Raw genomic sequence first — 21,260 nt, 5'->3', positions numbered from 1 at the left:
GGCAAGGTCAGCCAGCCCAGGGACAGACAGCTGCAGTCTATAGTCGCAGCAGCAAAAGCAGCAAAACTTGTTCACCAGGTCTCCCAACACACCTGGCACACCACAGGGTTTACAGGAGATGCACACAGGGCACTTGCACACAAACACACGGCAGGCCACGCCCTCTGCCCAAGCTGGGCAGACACACACCTCCACAGAGTTGCAGCTGGCTGGAGCCCATCCCCGGCATCACCCACAGTCAAAAGCACACCCTAACTCCATAAAATCGCTTCTTCACAAACACTGATCCTCCATAAACAAGCTTTTCCCAAGTCTCTGCAGCCTGGGACCTCCACAGAAAGTCACAAGGAATGGATGCACCTGCAGGAGGTGACTGACCGATGTATAGTCCCCAGTGAGCCTCAAGCTGTCATCTTTGGAAGGCATCCACTATCAGGCTGGGAGGAGGCATACAGGAAAAGGGAAAAAGGAAGTAGGCTCCCAATGCCAAGTTGGTCTTTTTATCCTCAGTTTTCATTCCACAGTGGGAGACATTTAACTTCCTCAAATTTAACCAACTAGAGAGACACTCCCATCCTACCATCAGATTCTGGTTCCCTATACCTTCCAAATCTCTAAGCGGGGAAAACCTTGCTAATGCAGCATCTGGGCTGGGCTGCAGCTCAGTAGGAAGCACATTCTTAACACGTGACAGGGTATCATGATAGTAAGCAGTATCAGAAAAAAGTGCAAGTATATATATTTACACATGTGTACACACACATACATATATACATACACACATTATATTTATACATTTATGCATAGTAAATGCATTTGCACACAGCAATAGACATGGGAGAAAAAGCAAAAATGATTTGATAACTGTGGTTAAACAGAAACAAGAAACATAACGGCAGGTTTAATAAGACCAAAACATCAGCCACTTCCATAAAACTGAATGGGTCACAACTCAACTCCAGGAGTAGATATAATACAACTAGGTCAAATCTGGCCACATTCAGATAACACCATAGCTGAAACCAAATGCCCCCGGAAACCCCAGTGCTGGGTTGGAGGGCTGGGCTGGTAGACTGGAGGAGAAAATTGAGTCAAGTTATGCAATGTTTTTCTGCCTGCAGCCAGAAGGCCAGTCTCACGGGGGGGGGGGGGGGGGGGACGACACAGGACACACATTTCTGGCAGAATCACATCCTTGGGCCAAAAGGAAGCATTGGGAGGCCAGCCTTAGTGTTATTATACTCGCCTCTGTGTAAACATTGTCATCTCCCACCTGGGAGGATGCCTGCCTCTTGCTAGAAGGTACCAAGCCCCAAGCATCTTCTCACCTAGATGTTTATTCCACTCTGGGAAAGGCTAGTTCAAACCGGGCACAGAGAGTCATCAAGGAGATTGGCACTATATATGAATATTTTGAGATGAGACACTATGCTAGAGTTGAACTCCTGGGCTGGGAGAATGAATCTCCCTGCTTCAATTTTTTTCTGGGGGGGGGGGTGAGACAGGGTTTCTTTGTGAAACCCTGCTGGCCTTGAACTCACTGAGATCCACCTGCCTTTGCCTCCGGAGTGCTGGGACTAAAGATGTGCACCACCAGTGAATTCTCGAACAGCCTAGACTACAACCCTAGGCACTGAGCCAGGCACTTTAAAGTGTTAAATCTTAGCCGGGCGGTGGTGGCGCACGCCTTTAATCCCAGCACTCGGAGGCAGAGGCAGGCGGATCTCTGTGAGTTCGAGGCCAGCCTGGTCTACAAGAGCTAGTTCCAGGACAGGAACCAAAAGCTACGGAGAAACCCTGTCTCGAAAAAAAAAAAAAAAAAAAAAATAAAGTGTTAAATCTTATACTCCAATCTTATAATGTTCCTTAACCATGCTACCACTGAGTTAGACTCCAGCCCTCTACAAAATGTCTTTTTTCCAAGCATATTTTTGTATGTGCTAATAGCATGGTAAGTGACTTTGACCCTGGTAGGACAAACGGCCTTCCTGGGAACCTGCCCCTGCCTCCAGCCTGGCTCTCTCCTCCTCCCCCCACAGAGTGGAAGCTTCTTTTGTTAAAGTACTTGGTGGTTAGCTTTCCCAGGCAGGAGCCTCACTAACTTATAATTACCAACAATGCCCTGTGATTGGTTCTCTCATTACCCAAGGTAATACTTCTGAAGTCCGGGGTTCCATAAATGCTTGTGGTCTTAATGATACAAGGATATTAAGAGATCAGGGGGCTATCACTGGTCAAAGGCAGTGCAGAGGGGAGGGCAGTTTCAAAAATGGGGGCAGGGGAGCAGATGGCCACAACAGAGGAAAGAGGAAGAGAGATGAAATACAATTCATTTGTTCGGTTTTTCACTTAGTGGCAAAAAACATGCCATGCTGAGACACACAACTGTGCCCACAATCCAGCTAGACAGCCAGCCATGCAAGGGGACAACAGTGGAGCCATGCTGTGCCCTTGTGTCTCCCCTGGGGGAGGGAGGAGGTGGGAAGACCAGGAGAAGAGTCTGCAGAAGTGTTGATTTGCAGGGCTGGAGGAGCGCTGTGACCCCTGCAGTTTAGGGCAGGAAATCTCCCAGACAGGAGTGTGCTTAGTGTGGGACAGGCAGAAGCTCAGCACTGCAGCCTCAAAGGCTGGGAAGAAGCTGTCTCCTTCATGCTTGATCACCTCCAGCTGACCTGAACTCTGGCCTCAGTTTCCCCATTGCACTTGAGAAGCAAAAAGGCAAAGACTTTGAGCTCTGTGGATGAAAGGCTGCCCCATCCCAGACCACCACTCCCTGTAAAATTGGGCGGATGACGCCTCTGCTCATTTTGGCTGGTGAGTAGCCCCATCTCATCTTTGAAGATGAAACACGCTCAGACCTAATGAAGAGTCAGTTGGCTGAGGTGGAGTGGGACCTAGTCACCTGCCCGGCCTGGCCCCTCCCAGCCACCACAACACCCAGCCCAGGGCACAGAGCTGGAACCATTTCACGGTTCTATTATGGCACTCCACTAGTCCCCCTCTGTCCTGTCCCCTGGTCCTGACTGCCTCTGCCCTTAGCCACTTCACCAGCAGAGGTCAAGGTGAAGGGGAGCCCCGAGTCTCTGCAGTGCTCTTGGCTGCAGCACAGGGGCTCTAGAGGTCACGGCAGCCCCACCTGCGCCTACTGTTGTCCCCAGCCAGTGTGCCCTTTGCTTTGGGGCAGTAAGCACCCCTGGATGCGCGCTGCTCTGCTCTCCTCAAGCTTTAAGGCAAAATGGACGATTGATTTCTAACAGGCAGACAACGAGGGAGGAGTAGCTGTGCTTGGAGCCTTCAAAATAAAGGATTCCTCAGCCTGTTCATCCTCCCATCCCGACTGCTACACAGACACCTTCTGCCCCTACTACCAGCAGGTCAGCAATGTGGTGAGCCCAGTGGGAGCCTGGGGCTCGGTAGAAGCCACACCCCTGCTGGGTGAGGCTGCAGCCTGGCCTGAAGGTTCCTGGAGGCCATATAGTCTCTGTGCAGACAGCCAGACAGCAGCCGCTTCTTTCTCATACCCTCCCCCCTTTTGTCACCCCGTATCCAGCTATGACAACCTACCTACCCAGGGTATCCTAACCTGTCTGTGTCATCCACTCCTGTTTCCTGGGAAATACCTGGCACAGGACAAGGGATGTGTGTATGGCCCCCACCTTCCTAGGAGACTGTAGTCTTGTAAAAACACTAAGACAAATCCCAAGGCAGGCGAAGGCAACCTTCTCTGCACGTTCTGAAGGGGAGTGTGTACCTGTGCACATGGGGGATTATCCTATCTTCTTAATGGTTCATTTGTGTTCATTAAGTAATTAATTCACTTATCTGATTCTCAGAGTGATGCCCAAAGGTTGGACTTCTGGATTGTTAATATCCAACCTCAGGAACCAGAGTTTTGAATCCCTGCCTTCCTGAATTAGAAGATCCCTATCTCCATCTTTATTCTGAGTCTCCAGGGATAGAAGAGCCCAGGGAAGATGCACTTGGAAGCCCCTCCCTGCTCTGACACTAACCCCGGGGATGCACGGGCCTCTGCTAATTCCTAACCCACAACCTCCCAACCCATGACACTTCACTGCCTTTCGGGAGAGCTGGTCAAGGCTTAGAAGAACTTCTTTGGAAGAACTGGAGAAAGGTCAAGGGCTAAGCCTTGGTCAAAATTAGTGAGAATAAACAGGGAAACTAGGCATAGCTCTGGGCCCACAGCGTCACCTGCACCTACAGGCACAGGTGGGCAAGGGGACTAACTAAAGGCTTGGGAGAGATACTGAGCACCTCCTCCCCACATAGAAGGTAGCTCGCTGGCCTCTGTCCTGGAGTGGCTTCTGGTTCTGGAAGGACTAGTGACCACAGGCCCCACAGGCTGTGCAATGGGGACAGCCCCGCCTTCCCCGTTAAATGAAGTAGCAGGGTCCTTCTTGGTAAAGGCAGGCAGGGGGTTGAGGTGCTTACCTTGTAGTCCTCAGCGCTGGCCCTTGGCTGTTTCCCCTGAGACGGTGGCAAGGTCTCTGCACCCAGATACTGCCTGAGGGATGATGGTCTCATGAGGCTGAGGAGATGGCCGAGTACCGCTAGCTGGGGAGGAGAGAGGAGACTGTGACTGAGTGTGTGTACAGCTCTGGGAGATGCCCTCAACTGTGGCAGAGGGTCATAGTCAAGCTTCCAGGACCTGAATCTGACTCTCACTTATGAGCTGTGTGTGTGACCTCCCTAAAATGGTCCACACTCCTTCTTCCTAGGAGGAGGGATGTGTATATGAGCATGTGTGTATGCACATGGGCACATGTATACATACATACACACATACATACATATACACATACATACACAAGCATGCACACATACACACACGTACACACACACACAGGGTGTACCTAGCACAGGGTGAGCACTCCCTTAACTTGATGAAGTCCCAAGACTTTAAGGTTTACCCTAATTCCCTGTAAAATCAAGAGTAAGAAAGAGATTCCCTCTGACATTGAGCAGGACCTCGGTGACCTGAGCAAAAAAACCTCAGCCACTGAGCTGGTCCTCAGCCACTGAGCTGGTCCCTTGCCACCTGCGCAGGTCCCTGGCCACCTGAGCAGCCCCTCGGCCAATAGCATACTCTCTCCTGTATCCCTTTTTTGTCACTTAGCTTGTTGCTGCAACATACTCAATTCACGGGAAAAGGACTGAACCTCTTCAGTCCATAGCTTTGCCTGTCCATTCTGTGAGCCACAACTACAACCGCTCTGCTTGCCTGTCCCTAACTCCTCTGCATCTGTACCACACTCTTCCCTCCCAGGAATGCCAAATACTGAGTCTTCTAAGCCATAAAGAAGATACACACACACACACACACACACACACACACACATATGAGGGTCCCCCACGATATAACACTATTAAGAATACCAACAGCTCTGTTTGTCTGAAACAAGGTCGCCCCTTGTATCCCAAGTTGGCCTAAACCTTATGACCCTCTCAGCTCTGCCTAAGTAAGTACTGGGATTACAAGCATGGACCACCGGGCCTGGCAATTCTTTTAATTTTTTTTATTACATGTTATCTGTGTGCGCACACGCATGCGTGCAAACAAGCCACAGCAAACACTCTGATAGTAGAGGATAGTTTGCAGGGGTCGGTTCTCTCTGGGGACTGAATTCGGGCCATCAAGCTTGGTGGCAAGCGCCTCTAGAGCATGGGCCATTTCCCTAGCACATTCTGTTTTCTTCCTAGATGGGGTCCTTCCTCTGCAGACTAGGCTGACCTCAAACTCGCAGCCAATCCCTAACTTTGCCTCCTGAGTACTGGGATGTGTGTCTTGCCCAGTCCTCTTTTTTCTTTCCCTAAATGTTGGGAGCAGTGAACCCCCAGATCCTGAAATTCTTGTAAACAACTTGTTTTCCTCTCTGAGCACCCTCAGGAGTTCCTGATGGCAGGGGTGGGTTTGGCTGGGGCGTGGCTATCAGTTAAGGATCTCTATATATGTGGCCCCTGGACACACTAAAGGGGGCATTCTTGGGATCAAGGATGACCTGTGTGTCTGTCTGTATTTGTGAGTCTTTGTGTGTTTCAGTCTCCAGACCCTTGCCCAGTTCACGAACTGTATGGTAGCACGTGGAGCGCAGACGGCCGTGATGCGCTACACCTAAAAAGTCATACTATTTTCTTGTCCAACAAAATAGCCAAAAATTCACTCTCACCCAGTATCTATATTCAGTTTTCCCCATCAGAAACTTCCTTTCAGTGGGTCCTTTAGATGGGGATTTCCCTGCAAGGTCTACAGAGGGATCTGGCTGATCTGTTAATCTACCAGGCACCCCACCCACCCCCTGTTTAGCTTTGAAGAATTGCCCAACCCCTCTGAACAAAACAGGCTTTGAAGCTAGCCCCTCCCCCTGGTCACCTCAAACATAGGGTCCCTGCAAGGACTGCCCAGATGATGTAGTATGGCTGGGTCGAGGCAGGTAGGCCCCAGTCCTCGTCCCTCCAAGCCATCCATGTGCAACCCTAGGGATGGGGAAGGATGTAGAAGAATGGGCAGCGACAGGGTATTTCAAGAGGACCGGCTCCTTAGATCTAGCAGGTGCAGTGTGGCCACAGACAAGAGGGTTGAGCCCCGAGCCCAGCTCCCAGCTTGAGCCCAGCCGGGTGGCTCGCCACACCTGGCTTCCTCCTGTGACTCACCCCCCCAGCACCTGCTCAGCACTTCAGCTGCCCTCAACCTCAGAAGCCCTGGAGAGCAGCTGGGCAGGGAGAGGAGGATGAAGAGCTGGTTGGTAGTCAGGTTGGCTTTGGCTCCTGGAAGGAGGCCAGGCCTTCTCTGCAGTGTGGGAAGACGGCAGCAAAAGCGGGGAGGAAGGATCTGGGCAGGGATAGGTTCCATCTGGGGCTGCATCGAAAGCAGTACTGCCTTGTGCCAGCCTCCGGGATAATTTTCAAAACAGCCCTGCCCTTTCGCACGCCGGAGGCTCGCTGCTCACAGCTGTGCAAGCACTGGGCTGCCCCGCATTGCCTCGAAGACCACGCCCCCAGAGTGACTAAAGGCCCGCCCCAGCAGAGCCAGGACTCTCCGTGCTCTAAGAGCAGCGGGCAGGGCCGGTAGGGAAAGCACAGACCAGGCTCACTTGCTCACTCTTATTTTTCTTCTCGCTCCAGGAAAGCAGGCTGGCGGTGCCTCAGTGCAATCTAGCATTCTGGTCTCAGATTTTCTTTTGTTTCCCGCATCGCCCCACCCCCACATACCATCCTCTCTCCTGGATGAAGGCTTCTCTGGTCCGCAAAAGTCCTGGAGAGGGAGGGTTAGGACCACACCAGCACCCTTGCCACCCCCACCCCCTACTTCCACTGCAGAGTGCCAACTCAGCAAACATTCAGCCCATTAGGGCAGACACCTCAGGGCAAGAAGTGATGATCACCCAGAAGGACAGGCCTCCACTGGTCTTGCCAGTCTCCTGGCAGGAGGAGATCCTGGCAAAGCAACTGTCTACACAGCATGTGTCTCCTGCTCTCAGATCCTGGCAGTGCCTCCAGTTTGCACAGGAGAGGTGGCTGTAAGGCGCGAGGAGGTCCCAAATGACCTGCTGCTGCTGCTCTCTGGAGCCTGGTCCTTCCCGAGGTGTCTGAACAGAGGCATTGCAGAACTGGTCCCTCCTTGTGGAGTCCACTGTCACATGTAACCCACAGCCTACAGTATTGGTGTTTACTACCCTTGCCAGTCCCCTACCCGGCACACCTTTTCCCTATGGCATCATCTACCCTCTTGCAGGCACAGAACTTGCTTGCTTAGTGTCCTGACTTATTGTCAGCCCCCTCCCTGGCTGTGAGGTCAGCACTGTCTCTTGCAGTGCACAGGGCTAAGCACCATGTCTGGCACATGGCTGATGCTTATTAAACAGTCATTAGGCAAGCGAATGGCTAAATAGCATCAGTTAACCATTTCCTGGGAGATTCAAACTTTTGTATCCCCCTTAATTTTGGGCACTCAAAACCCTTGCTTTCCAAATTTCAAGACATGATTTGAGGCTGAAGGTGGTGGTGCTTGTCTTTAATTCCAGCACTTGGGAGGCAGAGGCAGGTGGATCTCTGAGTTTATAGAGTGAGTTCCAGGACAGGCAGGACTACACAGAGAGGTCCTGTCTCAAAAAACAAAACAAAACAACAACAAAAAAGTTGCCAGACACAATGGCACATTCCTGTAAACTTTGGACTTGGGAAGCAGAGGCAGGAGCAAATCTCCAAACAATGGTTGATAAGATGGCTCAGAGGGTCAGATGCTTGCTGTCAAGCCTTTGCTCCCTGGGTCCGACACCGTGGAAGGAGAGGACAGGAGAATGGACTCCTGCAAGCTGTCCTCTGACCTCTATGTGGGCACTGCGGTGTGTGCACACACACAATAGTAAATACATATTTACAAAAAGGTTTGCCTTGTTTCTGTGTTGCAAGAGGCTGGTATAAGAAACAAACTCCGAGTTTCCTCCCAAACCTGTTCCACCTGTGTCTTGCCTGGCTGCTGAGAGGGTGTCTCCTTCCCTCCAAGTCTGGTTCCTGGAGGGCTCCCACCCGCTCTCTGGAGCCCTGCCGGCTGTCCTTGGGAAGTCACCTAGCAGCAGCCACGCTCCAACGCTGGTCTCTGCTACTCTCAGGCCAACTGCCCTGCACCCTCCTCGCCTCTTGCTTCATCCTCCAGCACTTGGGTCTCAAGGGCTAGCTGGCTTTAACATGTTTACAGTTCAGTTTCTGTCTCTCCTCTCGGCCTGGAAGCCCTCTGCTCCAGCCACACCAGTCTCTGTGCTCTCCCTCCAACCCAAATGTCCTCTCTAGAGCCCCTGGGCCTTTGTGCTTCCTACTTCCTCAGCTGGAAGTGACCCCCTCCCCCACCAAAGGTAGGTTTTCCTACAGTTCCATGTGCAAATGTCCCTTCCTCTCCTCGCCTTTACAAAACCGCACCCACCCAATGCTGTTTTTCCTCTTCTGGGAAAAATTTCAAACTTTTTTCCCCATAGCACTTGCATTCTCTGCAAGTTTGCCCCAAATGTTACTTCTTTCTCCGTGCCTCTGTTGGCCTGCTCAGACTAGGACTAGCACAGGAGAGGGACTTCATTCAATTCAGCTCTTTTCCTGCCCAGACCAGACTCTAGAGTACACTGGGGCCTGAGGCTAAACAGCGACTGTTTCTGAAGTATTCCCAGTATTCTATGAAACAACAGGAATGACTGGTCCAACCCTGGGACTCTCTGGGAAAACGCAAGTGCTGGGCTGTCGCATTCTACCGACCTATTGTCTCTCCAGCCTAGCTCTCCAACTCCTGCTCCTGAGGCTCAGGCTGTGCCTTGAGACCGGGACAGAGGTGGGGGAGGTGGCAGGTTGGGTACTGAGAACCCCTCCCAGCCACTTCAGACCCCAGGACTCTGCTTCTCTAGAGTCAACCCCGGAAGTCCCTTCACAGTGGTATAGGCTGTGAAGAGCCTGGGAAGAGGCTGGAGGGGTTGAGGTGATGCAACAGGCTGTAGTGGTCAATGGCACAATTCTAATCCTGGCCCCCCCCCCACTTCCCTGCTGTGTAGCTTCCCTGACTCAGTTTCTCCATCTATAAAACATGGATAGAGTAGCAGCTCTTCCAGCCCTAGATTTTGAGGGAGGGAAGCGCTGTGAACAGTTCTTAGAACACAGTGAGTGCTACCTGCATGGAAGCCGCAACTATTACATGTGAAGGGGACCACCTGTAATAGTGGACAACCACAACTGTGTGCATTCACTGCAAGGGAGGTATGGGCAGGGATGGCTGTGCGGAGGGGATGTGGGTGGCTGGGGGTCAAAGTGGTCTTCGAAGGCAAGTCGAAGGAAGATGGCTCTGACAGGCCAGCCAGGGAAGGAGCACGCCTGGTGATCAGACATCAGGAAGAGACTAACAGCGGAGTCTAAACACAGCTGCTGGGTCTTCCTCCCTGCAGAGGCACCGCTGACTCTCTCCCTCCTCCCGGCGGTACACTCAGCATGCAGGGACTCATCCCCTGAGACCTGGCTCAGGTACCTTCTCAGAAGTCTATCCTCAGGCAGTGTTAGTCACCCAGGTCACAGCGAGCTGGCTCACCCCGCTTCAGGAGTCATCTGGAAGTGTCACACCTGGTGTCTGAGCCTGAGCCTGGGATCTGAGTTGCCTAGTCAGTGTATAAGGAACTGACGGGTCCAGAATTGGGTCCCCGGTGGTCACAAGCAGGTAGGTGTAGGGGCCTCGAGCAGAGAAGCAGAGTCTGGCTCCACTTGCCTGACCAGCCTTGTGACCCTGGATTCTTGGTTGTTGCAGAGACCTCCTGAGCTGGCTCCCTAACTGACCAAGCAGCACACACAGTTTGCCTCCCTCTTTGAGGCTCCTCTCTAGGCCCCCGCAGCCCTGCTGGGCTTCCCCTCACACTCCCTGCAGACAAACCACTAAGCTGTGAAATGCTCTCACCTTTGGGTTCCTGCTAACCCAGCTTCTGGGCAAGAGGTCCCAGGAACCTACCTACCCTCCCTGGAGTCCTGATTTTCTTTCCTTCTTCTCTGTCAGTTCTCTATGGGGGCTTAGTGAGCTCATCTGGCCAAAGCCAATGCCTTCACAGCAGGCTTCCATGGCAGTCCCTGGGCAACCTGTCTGGTTGAATTTCAGCTGGCCCTGCCCCTGACTTCCTAACCTGTCTTCCCTTCTTCAGTGACCTCCCTGGTGGTGGCTTGCAGAGCACTCTGTCTTTGGGGACCCTGGCTGTCTCTTTATCCCATAAATTACATTGCCTTCCTGGTGTGGGCCAGGCCTGGGCTGAGGGGCAAGGGAGAGCAAGTAGACACCACTGGTTCCCAACTCAGGGGCCCCAGATTCCACCTGGGAACAGCGGTGTGGGGAAGACAATGCAGCAGACACCAAACAAGTAAGGGAGGGTGACAGACAGGACCAGGAGGCCTCCTTGAGATGGCACCTCAGCCAGAGTAGGAATGGCAAGCTCCTGCCATGCTAGGGTGTACGTATTCCAGGCTTAGGGGAAGTGGGGAGCTGAAGCCAGAATCAGGAGCCAGCCCCCTCCTTCCAACCAAACCAACTGACACTTTTCTTAGCTCCCTCACAAAAGCTTGGATTTGACTCTAGCTGGCTTGGGGATGTGCTGGGCCTGGGTGTGCCTTTGCCTGTGTACCTGGCCTCTTAAGTGTTGTTGAACCAGGCATTTGGGGCGGGGGGCGGTGATGACGACACGACCCTGAATCCAGGGAGATCCCTAGTGGAAGCAAGAGGCTTTCAACTTCTCGAACATCCTATTCTTGGAGCCTCAAGAAGGCCATGGCCTCTGAGCTGAGAGGCAAGGTCAGAGCTCCACAGAGAGAAGAGTCCGGGAAGAAGCCTGAACTCGCCCCTGCTGCCCCAGGGATGCCTAGCCCTGGAGTGGGGGACTCTGGTAGGAGCTTAAAAACTTAATAGTGTTTCTTTCCATCTTTATTGTTCTTCTGTCATGGAACCAGGGTTTGGGAAGTGAAGAGTGGGAGGTTCCTAGGTGCTGGGAAGTGAGTTCTGTTCCTCTGTCATGCAACGCAGGCTCTAGCTGCTGAGTCATCATTCTAGCCCTGCCAGTGTTCTTCAAGGATGTGGCCCCTGGAAGGGAGACCATGCCCCAGTGGATGGTCCCACATCAATGTGTATACGGGCTATAAATGAAGTTAGGAGGGTAAGAATGGTCTAGGAAGCTTTAGGGCAAATAGGAGGGGATATGTTGCATGTATGTATGGAATTCTCAAAGAATAAAAATATATTAAAACCAACCAAACAAAAAAAAACATTTCAGACCAAAGCTGGAATGGTAGCACGTTTGTAATTCCAGCACTCTGAAGCTGAGGCAGGAGGATCTGGGAGACTAACAAAACAAAATGTTACAAAGCCGGGCGGTGGTGGCGCACGCCTGTAATCCCAGCACTCGGGAGGCAGAGGCAGGCGGATCTCTGTGAGTTCGAGACCAGGTCTACAGAGCTAGTTCCAGGACAGGCTCCAAAGCTACAGAGAAACCCTGTCTCGAAAAAACAAAAAAAAAAAAAAAAGAAAGAAAAAAAATGTTACAAAAGAAGCAGAAATAATAAATTTTATGATATGTATATTTTACCAAAATTCATAAACTGTAATGCAGGCTCCGTGTTCACAGATCTGGTCAATTCCTAGAGCCTAGGACAAGGCAGTTAGGCAAACTATTGTTTTTCAGAGTGGTGGAGTTGAAGTGTTGTGATTAAAGGAGTGAGCCGGCACACCAGCCTCACCCAGGCTCGTCTCTAAGTCCCAGGCTCAAGGAATCTTCCTGTCTCAGCCTCCCCTGTAGCTGGAAACACAGCCTCACCAGCTGTTTTCTTGCCACGCTGGTAACAGAGCCCCGGGCCTCACACAAGCTAGGCAAGGCTCTACCACACACTATCCCTCTAGCCCCAGGAAGCTGAGGGAAACATTCAAATCCAGGTTAGGTGTGGGGATGGTCTCTCTGATGACAGCTCAGGTGTGAGCAGGTTATGGGGAAGAGGGGTTGTGGCCCACCAGAGGCCTTCCTGGTCCTGCCGAGGCAGACTCACCTGGGTTTTCTCTCCCCAGAGAGGAAGTGCCTCTTGCTGACCCAGCATCCGGGCAATAACCGTGAGGCTCAGTTGGCTTCGAAGTAGCCTGGGAGAGAAGAGCAAGAATCTGAGTGGGGTAGGCTGGAGGTCAGGGGGCCTCTGAACATTCTGGAAAGACAAGATATCCAACAAGCAAGGATAATACATTTTTCTTCGGAGTTGTAACCCCCTCAGATCTGTAAGTATCTGTAGATCTGAATGGGTGAAAGGTCTTCTCCAAAGCACACCAACATTCCTTCCTTTGCGTAATAAACGCATACAGACTGCCACAACACCAGGTGTGTCTCGGTGACAGCGCACAGCGTGCAGGAGACCCTGGGGACTGGACCATAGACAAAGTAATAACTGGAGAAGAAAAACGCAATGACGGAAGGCATAAAACAACTAAGGAGGAAAATACGCAGATAGAGGGGAAAAGGCAGCAGGAAGAAAAACACATTCCCTTCTCTGTTCGCTTTGTCCTGCCCAGTGCACTGCCTCTCAAATTTCAAAGGACTTCAAGCAGGGTGGATGATTGGCCCCTTGAGATCAGGCTTTATTGTCTTTTTTTTTCATCCACTTTTCAGAAAACTTTTCTTTGGGATTCCCCTCCTACCATCCTGAGGAGCCAGGCTCCTGGGATGCACCTGAGTGCCACTCGGTCACTGAAGCAGCCTCTGGGTCTCAGCAGGACAGTTAAGAGAGTATAACTTCTTGTGGGGCAGCTAATGTGACAGGCGTCACCTTATAGTGCTGACTGTCCTCCTGTCTCCCAGCTGGACAGCCTTCATGGAGGCCAGCAAAGAGAACAAGGGACAAAGCGCCCCGGGAATGCCCAGAGCCAGCTACCCCCAGTTTCTAGCCCATTTGCTCCCTGAGCTGCTCGTGAGCCTGCACGGGTCTCCTGCTTTAGTCAGCCCAGCCGGTCGTCTGAGACCAGCCACCAGCCGTAAGGCAACGCTTAGTCAGTGCTGACTCAGAACTGAGACATCTTCTAGTCAGGAATGAAGGCCCCGGTGGGCTTCAGATGTTAACGCTTGGGTCCTCAAGTAAAGAAGGGAGGAAGAAACCAGAGGGTGGGGCTGAGAGTTGTCCTGGGATCTTTGAGACTAGGTGACAGGACAAACTTCTCCTCAGGTCAAACTCTCAAGCCACAGCTCTGTAATTAATCACCTGAGCCTTGCTGAGGAGATTGCAACATGTTGTTCCAGGTCTCTGCACACACTGGTCTGCAGGCAACAGGCAGCCCCTTGAAAGGATTTTTTTGTTTATTCTGACGAGACGGCACCCAGAGCCTTACGCCAGGTGCCATGCCACAGAGTTTCATTCTCTTTTGTTTGTTGTGTTTTATTTTGTCTTGGTTTGTTTGAAGACAGGGTTTCTCTGTGGAGCCCTGGTTATTTTGGAACTAGCTCTGTCGACCCGAAGCTTAACTCACAGAGATCCGCCTGCCTCTGCTTCGCCAGTGCTGGGATTAAGGGCATGCGCCACCGCTGCCCGGCCAGAGTGCCATTCTTTTTTTTTTTTTTTTTTTTTTTGGTTTTTCGAGACAGGGTTTCTCTGAGGCTTTGGAGCCTGTCCTGGAACTCGCTCTGTAGACCAGGCTGGTCTCGAACTCACAGAGATCCGCCTGCCTCTGCCTCCCGAGTGCTGGGATTAAAGGCGTGTGCCACTATCGCCCGGCTAGAGTGCCATTCTCATCTCTTCTGGAGGGACTTGTCACTGTACTGTGCTAAGTAAACCCACTCAGAATGGAACCCCGCTGGCCTGCGAGTGTTACCGCCTTGAATCACGCCAGGGAGTAAAGTGAAGAGAAGAAGGGAAGCAGAGAAAGACCTAGAAGTGAAGATGACGGGAACATGTGTCTGGGCTTGGACCAGATGCAGGCCACAGCAGACGCTAGGAAATGTCTCCTTAAGGAGGACTTCTGGAGGCTGGATGAAGCCTGGTCACTTCAGTGGGTAGTGATGATTCCAGAGCGCTGTTCGCAGGGCCACACTTGCCTTAGCGATGCGAGTGCTGGGAGTGTGGAGGCAGCCTCCACCCAGGGAGAAGATTGCGATCAGCCTGGGGGCCTGAGCCCTGCGTGCTTTGTTGATTTTTCTTAAGTAACAGTCAAAAAAATAGGAAGAATCAACAAAGCACGGGGTTCTTGGTTTAAAAGAAGTGCAGCAGGTGGTGCCGACACCTTCTGAAGGGCTCCGGTGGAAGGTGGAAAGCACAAACAGCCACTCACTTGGAGGTGGGAGACCGTGAGGTGCTCACAGAGCTCACAGGAAGGGTCATGACCCCTTTGGAAAACTAAAGATTAACTGAGGACAGACCTACACTTGCTCCCGTGTAGACAGGTACGAGAGAGGTACTCACAGCAGAAGCACCCCCACCCCGATAAAACAGATGGACCGGTAGCTACATAACCACCTCCACAAGTTCTCTTCACTCAGCTGTGGGGGGAAGATGGCAGCTACAGAAGGAAGTCAGTGTGAAAATTCATTTGCATCAAGTCTGAAACGGAGTGCTGGAGGTCGGGGGTCCTGGTGGCCTGGGGTTTGCTCAAGCTGTCCTTTCTCTCCCAATCTGGGTGGCAGTTTCACGTGTCTGAGACATAGGCTCGGTGGTCTATTTGTACGCTGTAGATCAACAAAGCTATTATACTAAAAGGAGATTCGGCTGGAAGGGGACTTAGTTTGTCAGATTTGGCAAATTAAAGTCTAGGCTGCCCTGTTAAGCACAAATTTCAGATGAAGAATCTGTTTTCCTTTCTGTTTTAAAAGAACGCTGTGTTATGTGTTGTATTTGTATTGCATCTGGCAAATGAAGGGGAAACCATTCTGCCATTTTTGACTGGGAAGACAGAATTCCACCTGGTTTTAGCCTTGAACTCTTTCTGCAGGGCTATGCTGAGGTCCCGGGGCTCCCCAGGACTCCGAGAGCTAGAGTGAGCACAGAGAGGCAGCTGCCATCTGAGTGGACACAGGATGGTGAGTCAGAAGCCCCTATCCCTGTTCCTCCATGGCCCCCGCTCTACGCTCCTTCTGAAGCCCAGCTTCCTCCTCATCAAGGCCTCGACCCTCTGTGGCTTGCCTGTAGCTAGGACCTGTTTTCCAGCTGCTCCTGGGCTCTAGGATCTGGCAGCAGCTGGGCCCAGACACAGTGGGAGGTAAATGGCTCCTCCAAGCTGCCGCTGCTGTGCTACAAAACCTACTGCCAGAGTCAGGAGTGCTGCATCTGGGCTTCATTAATCCCCCACACACACCAAGGCCCACAGAGGGTGGGGAGGGGCGGGCCAAAGAGAGGGCCAGAGCTGACAGGCCTCACAGCAGTACTGGGGAGGGGGATCCAGAGGGAAGGGGTGGGTGAGTGTGTGGGGTGTGGTGGGGGTCACACCAGGGCTGTAATCTAGAAAAAACAGAAACAAAAAGCCCCAACAACAACAAAACAAAAAACCAAAAACAAAGAGCCAGCAACATTGAGGGGTGAGTGGATGTAAGGAACCCACATTTAAGAGCTGAGCCCCCCATTCTGGCGCTGCCTGTCTGTTGCCCACAGCCTTCCTGGCACTCCTTCCTGAATTCCCAGTCCCGCAGAGAAACAGGGACAGGGGCCACTTTTAATTTGACAGACTGTGAGTTTGAAAGGGAAAAAGCAGAGAGGACCCACCCAAAACGCCACCCCAGATGTGCAGGGGGCAAGCAGAGAACCCTGCCCAGACTGTTGGGCTCTTTTTCTCCACAGAAATTGCCTAACCCCACCTGGCAAAGCTTTTCCAGAACTCAAACCAGGCAAGCAAAGAAAGATGCATAAGCCACTGGAGTCCTCCCAGCAGATGTCATATAAGGCGATGGGCTCCAGCACAGCTCTCAGACCAGGCCAGGCCGGTGCTCGCCTCTGGCCCGCCCACCTCCCAGAGGCCTGTAAGACCAGGACACTGGATCAGCACACAGAGGTACCCAGGGCACTAGAAAATCGGGAACAAGGTTTTCTAAACCTAGCCCAGAGGATTTGGGTACTTTGCTTCCAGTCTGCCGCTGTCTGGGCAGCTCTCACAAGGGACTGGGTGCCCTGCAGGAGCACCCAGGAAGGCAGAGTGTATGCCACTGTGATGTTAGGACAAGGGACATGAGCCAGCACAGCACCCCCTCCACCCCCCAGTGCTCTGTCTTCACTCCCTCGGAAGGGAACCAGGCCCTGCTGAGGCTGAACTGCCCTAAAAGGCTACCAGGCATCTGGCCAAAGGCGTGAGCTGCCTTTTCCAGTGCGTTCAGGGCAGCCCAGGCTGTAGCAGTCTTGGCCTTCTCCTCTAAGGGAATGCTGCCCGACACCTAGCTGTGTGCTGCCTGGCATGGCCTACATCTCCAGGGCCACACACACCTGTCAGACCACTGGCTCTTTGGTCCATGATGGGAATCATCTTTTTCTGATTTTGTTTTTTTCAAGACAGGGTTTCTCTGCGTAGCCCTGGTTGTCCTGAAACTCACTCTGTAGACTAGGCTGGTCTTGAACTCAGAGATCTGCCTGCCTCTGCCTCCTGAGTGCTGGGACTAAAGGCGTGTGGCACCTTTAATCAAGATAACTAGGTGGGAGCTATCTTGCATGTGAGTGTGCTTCCAAAGCAGGAAGAACCAGGGTTTGAGTGCAGCGGGTTGCGCAATCTTTCCCAATGCCCGTATTCCCACCCTGCCTGAATTCGCAAGCCCGCAGCCATCACGCAGCCTGGTTTTCCATTAGTACTTGTACAATCGGATGGGGGCGGAGGAGGAGGCATGCACGATGCAGACTGGAGGAGAGGGATACGGTAACCACTGACCGAGGAAAAGGATGGCCACACAGCCAGATGAAGCTATAACCACTCACATCGCCAGGGAGCTGGTCCCCAAGATGCCTGTGAGCACAGCACGCCAGTCTCGCAGGAATGCACTGCATGGGCCCATCTCCAGCAGCGTTCAGAAACAGGCGAAGAACCAGTAAGTTGGAAGAACACCAGGGAAGTGGTTTCCTCTGCAGAAGGAATGACCAGGTGACATTCTGTGCAGACACTGGGTCGTAGTGCACAGAAGGCAAGTCCCTGAGCACCCACCTATGGTATGTGTCCTTTTCTTCATGCAGAATTACAAGTAAACGAAGAGGCACCTATAGGCAATGGACACTTAAGCCAGAGCCCTGGACTCAGGCATCATTCAAAGCTGTGGCCCCTCCCCTCAAGGGTTCAGTTTTCATCCCAGAAGCCAACATCTGCTGCCGAGCTGGTCCAGTCCACTCACTGGATAGACAAAGGAAGTTCTTCCTACATTTTGCCAAAAATCTGCCCTTCTGGGACGCTGACCAGGCTTCTGGAGTCTGCTCTGGGAGCCGTCTGGCGGGTAGGACTGTCCCCATCCTTGAAATCACTGGCTGTACTCAGATGGCTCTGCCTCCTGCAGGCCTGACTACTTCACTTTTCCATCTTTTTGACCATTCATTCTCCTTTGTGTCCGTGGATGGCCCTGGTTATCTGTGTTCCTTGTCAAGTGGGCCGCTCTGCTCGGAGAACGGGAGGCTGGTGCTCATTTTCTTGGCAGTCAGCAGACTGAACCCACGTCCTTTGGCTTTTCTTTCTTTCACATGTCTTCTTGTCAAACCCCATTCATTTCTCAGACCCTGTTCTTAATCGTACAGCAGGGCCTCTTTTTCCAGCTTAGCCCTTCATTACAGTCGGCGGAGAGCTTCTGGAAACTTCAATTTGCTGTCAGTTATAGTCATGTTGTCTATGAATCTAGCCATTGTTCTGCTAAACGCCTCATTCAGGACCTTGGCTTTGCTCCATCCAGAAGCCCCACTAGTAAAGTTTGTGAACTAGGTGGCCACAGGAGGCTGCCCTGCAGGTGAACTCATCATCCTGTGCTCCTATGTTGTCCCCAGGGTGTGATGACAGCTTTATCAAATGCCCTAGGAATCTCCAGACAAGCATTCCACGGTCCCCTCCGGAAGCTCGTGCAGTATGATGTATTCTAAGGACACCTAGACACCAGGGTGTCCTTTCCGAAGTATATACTCACCCACCGCCCCTAGGAATGATGTTAAGGGAGCCTGCTTCCCAGGCCCTCCCAATGAAGGACCTGTACTGCAGGTGGTGTGTGTGTGTGTGTGTGTGTGCACGTGTGTGTGTGCACGTGTGCGCGCGCTCCTGCCCTGGAGGGCAGAGGAACTGATCCTCCCTCCACAAGGTCACAGCTGTCATATGTCACTCCCACACTGAGGCTTCAGTGCCCTCCAACCACTTCTGATTCCACATATAAAACCACTCTTCGTTCCACAAAGAAGACAGAAATGAGGAAGGCTGCAGTGTTGAAGCTTCACTATCAGTCTCAAAATAGCACTCCTCACTTCAAAGCCAACTGCGCAGGTGCAGGAGCAGACAGTCTGGCGGCCCTTGGCAGTCTCTGGCAGTGCTGCCTCTGACCCAAGCTACCTGCTTTGCTTTGTGCTCAGCTTTCCAGTTCCACATCTTTCGAACCTAAGGTCACGGGGGAGCAGCGCTGAACTCCAGAGGTCCAGGGGCCTGTGCTGGCTAGACACCTCCCCTGTGCTCTTCCTGCCTTATCTGCACGAAGCTCAGTACAGGGTCTCCTAGCTGCCACAGCCACCTTGCCTTTAGAACTTGGGGCACAACACCCCATTGCCTCTGTGCGCCTTAAGGTGCTCATCTAGTAGCCAGAGGCATGCTGCCCAGCCTCAGGAGCACCGCCACCAACGGGGGTCTTTCTCATTCGCCTAGCTCAAGGCTCAAGAAAGTCAGCTAACCAATAACCCCTGGGTGTGAGGGATGTCAGCCCTAGCCAGTCAGCTGAAGAGAAGGGGGAAGGGAGCCTCGACTGGAAACTTTCTTTTTTTTTTAAAATATTTATTTATTTATTATGTATACAATATTCTGTCTGTGTGTATGTCTACAGGCCAGAAGAGGGCACCAGACCTCATTCCAGATGGTTGTGAGCCACCATGTGGTTGCTGGGAATTGAACTCAGACCTTTGGAAGAGCAGGCAATGCTCTTAACCACTGAGCCATCTCTCCAGCCCTCGACTGGAAACTTTGAAGCAGATGCTCAACATGAGTTCAGATGGCTGCAAAATTTTAGGATAGGGCAGCTATGTGGGAGTGCATGGCGGGGGAGGATCTGAAGGGTCACAGTAAGACTATGGGGGAGGCCGGGCGATGGTGGCGCACACCTTTAATCCCAGCACTCGGGAGGCAGAGGCAGGCGGATCTCTGTGAGTTCGAGGCCAGCCTGGTCTAGAAGAGCTAGTTCCAGGACAGGAACCAAAAAGCTACGGAGAAACCCTGTCTCAAAAATCCAAAATCAAAAAAAAAAAAAAAAAAAAAAAAGACTACGGGGGAGGCAGTATGGAAGAGTAAGCACAAAGACCCTGGAACACTAGGCTGGGTTGCTTGGTTGGTAGACCAACGGGAGGATTTTTTTTTTAGTTTATGTATATGAGTGTTGGGCCCGCATTTGTGTGTGTGCCTGGTTCTTAGAGGTCGGGAGACCTCCGATTCTGATACTGGAGTCACAGATGGCCATGTGATACATGGAGTCACAGAGCTGCCATGTGGATGCGGGGACACCAGACCTAGGTCCTTCTGCAGGAGCAGCAAGGGGTTTTAACTCTCGGCCATCTATCCAGGGCGCCCATGCCCACTCTGAAAGGATCTTCAGTCAAGGCGGGAACTGACAGTTTATGGGAAGGAAGCTCACGTTCCTGCAGAGTGTCCGATGGGTTATTTGAAAGACAGTGGGACTGCCAGGAGGAGCTGCAGGTGCTGGAGCACAGCCTTCTCCAGAAAAGACAAAACTGTCAGGATCTTGAATTAGGGGTCTGGTGGGAAGGAAAGAGGTGGAATTGTAGGGCCAGGAGTGGGGAAACTCAACAGTGGTCCTGGTCCTGTCACAGCTGTGGACTCTGCTGAGGGCCTAGGGAAGGCTGGACAGCAACTTACAAGGTGGGTGCGTATAGGGGCCATGTGGTTTTAGGGCAGGTAAATGAATAAAAAAATAAAAATAAAAAGGAAAGGAAACATGACTGCTCCTAGGTATGGTGGAGGAGAAGGTTTCTGTAGATACGTGGGAGAGTATATAGCCAGAGGCAGGACCAGACTGAGTTCTGCGGGTGGGGGGGGGGGGGTTAGTAAAGGAGAACCAGGTGCAGCAGCCAGGAGGCCCAGAGTAGAAGGAAAAAGGCCAGGCAAACCAAAATGGTTGGGAGTATATAGGGAAGGGAAGCCCAGACCCCGGGGCTGGAGAGTTCAGGGTAGGGGATGGGGTATGCCAGTCAGGACGACCCTGTAACAGGTAGGGATGGAAGGATGCAGGGAGAATCTGGTGGCTAATACCCACTTTGATGTGCTAAATAAGCTGTTCATCCTCTGCTGTTTGTCCCAGGCTTGAAACCTAACAGAAAGTCTAAAGCAGAAGCAGGAAGGGATCGAACACTGTGGGCAAGGAACTGATGTAGAAACTGAGAGGACAGTAGGCAGCAGGGGTCCAAGGAAAAACCTCTCAGGAAAAGCCTGGCTGGGGCTGATGTTGTCATCTCATTACAGCTGAGGAAGGAATCTAACCCACCCCCACCCCACCCCTGCCCACCCAGACAGAGTTTCTCTGTGTAGCCTTGGCTGTCCTGGAACTCACTCTGTAGACCAGGCTGTCCTG

At 52.2% G+C, this 21,260-nt stretch overlaps 1 protein-coding gene across 2 annotated transcripts in view; it reads right to left on the bottom strand.

Moving 5' to 3' along the window:
* Fam178b (family with sequence similarity 178 member B) overlaps positions 1 to 21,260 on the bottom strand; it is a 96,227-nt gene that overhangs the window by 10,629 nt on the left and 64,338 nt on the right. For both annotated transcript variants that reach the window (XM_041656380.1, XM_041656381.1), the window contains 2 exons: positions 12,556 to 12,643; positions 4,450 to 4,572 (listed from right to left, as the gene is read on the bottom strand). In XM_041656380.1, coding sequence (XP_041512314.1) covers positions 4,450 to 4,572; positions 12,556 to 12,643 — 211 coding nt within the window. The remainder of the gene's footprint in view (positions 1 to 4,449; positions 4,573 to 12,555; positions 12,644 to 21,260) is intronic.

Source organism: Microtus oregoni, unplaced genomic scaffold (genome assembly GCF_018167655.1).
Source record: "Microtus oregoni isolate MIOR12 unplaced genomic scaffold, Mior012 000007F_ref0000211, whole genome shotgun sequence".
NCBI classification, from domain to species: domain Eukaryota; kingdom Metazoa; phylum Chordata; class Mammalia; order Rodentia; family Cricetidae; genus Microtus; species Microtus oregoni.
Note: the sequence above shows the minus strand (reverse complement) of the source record. Positions and strands in the feature narration are given on the sequence as shown.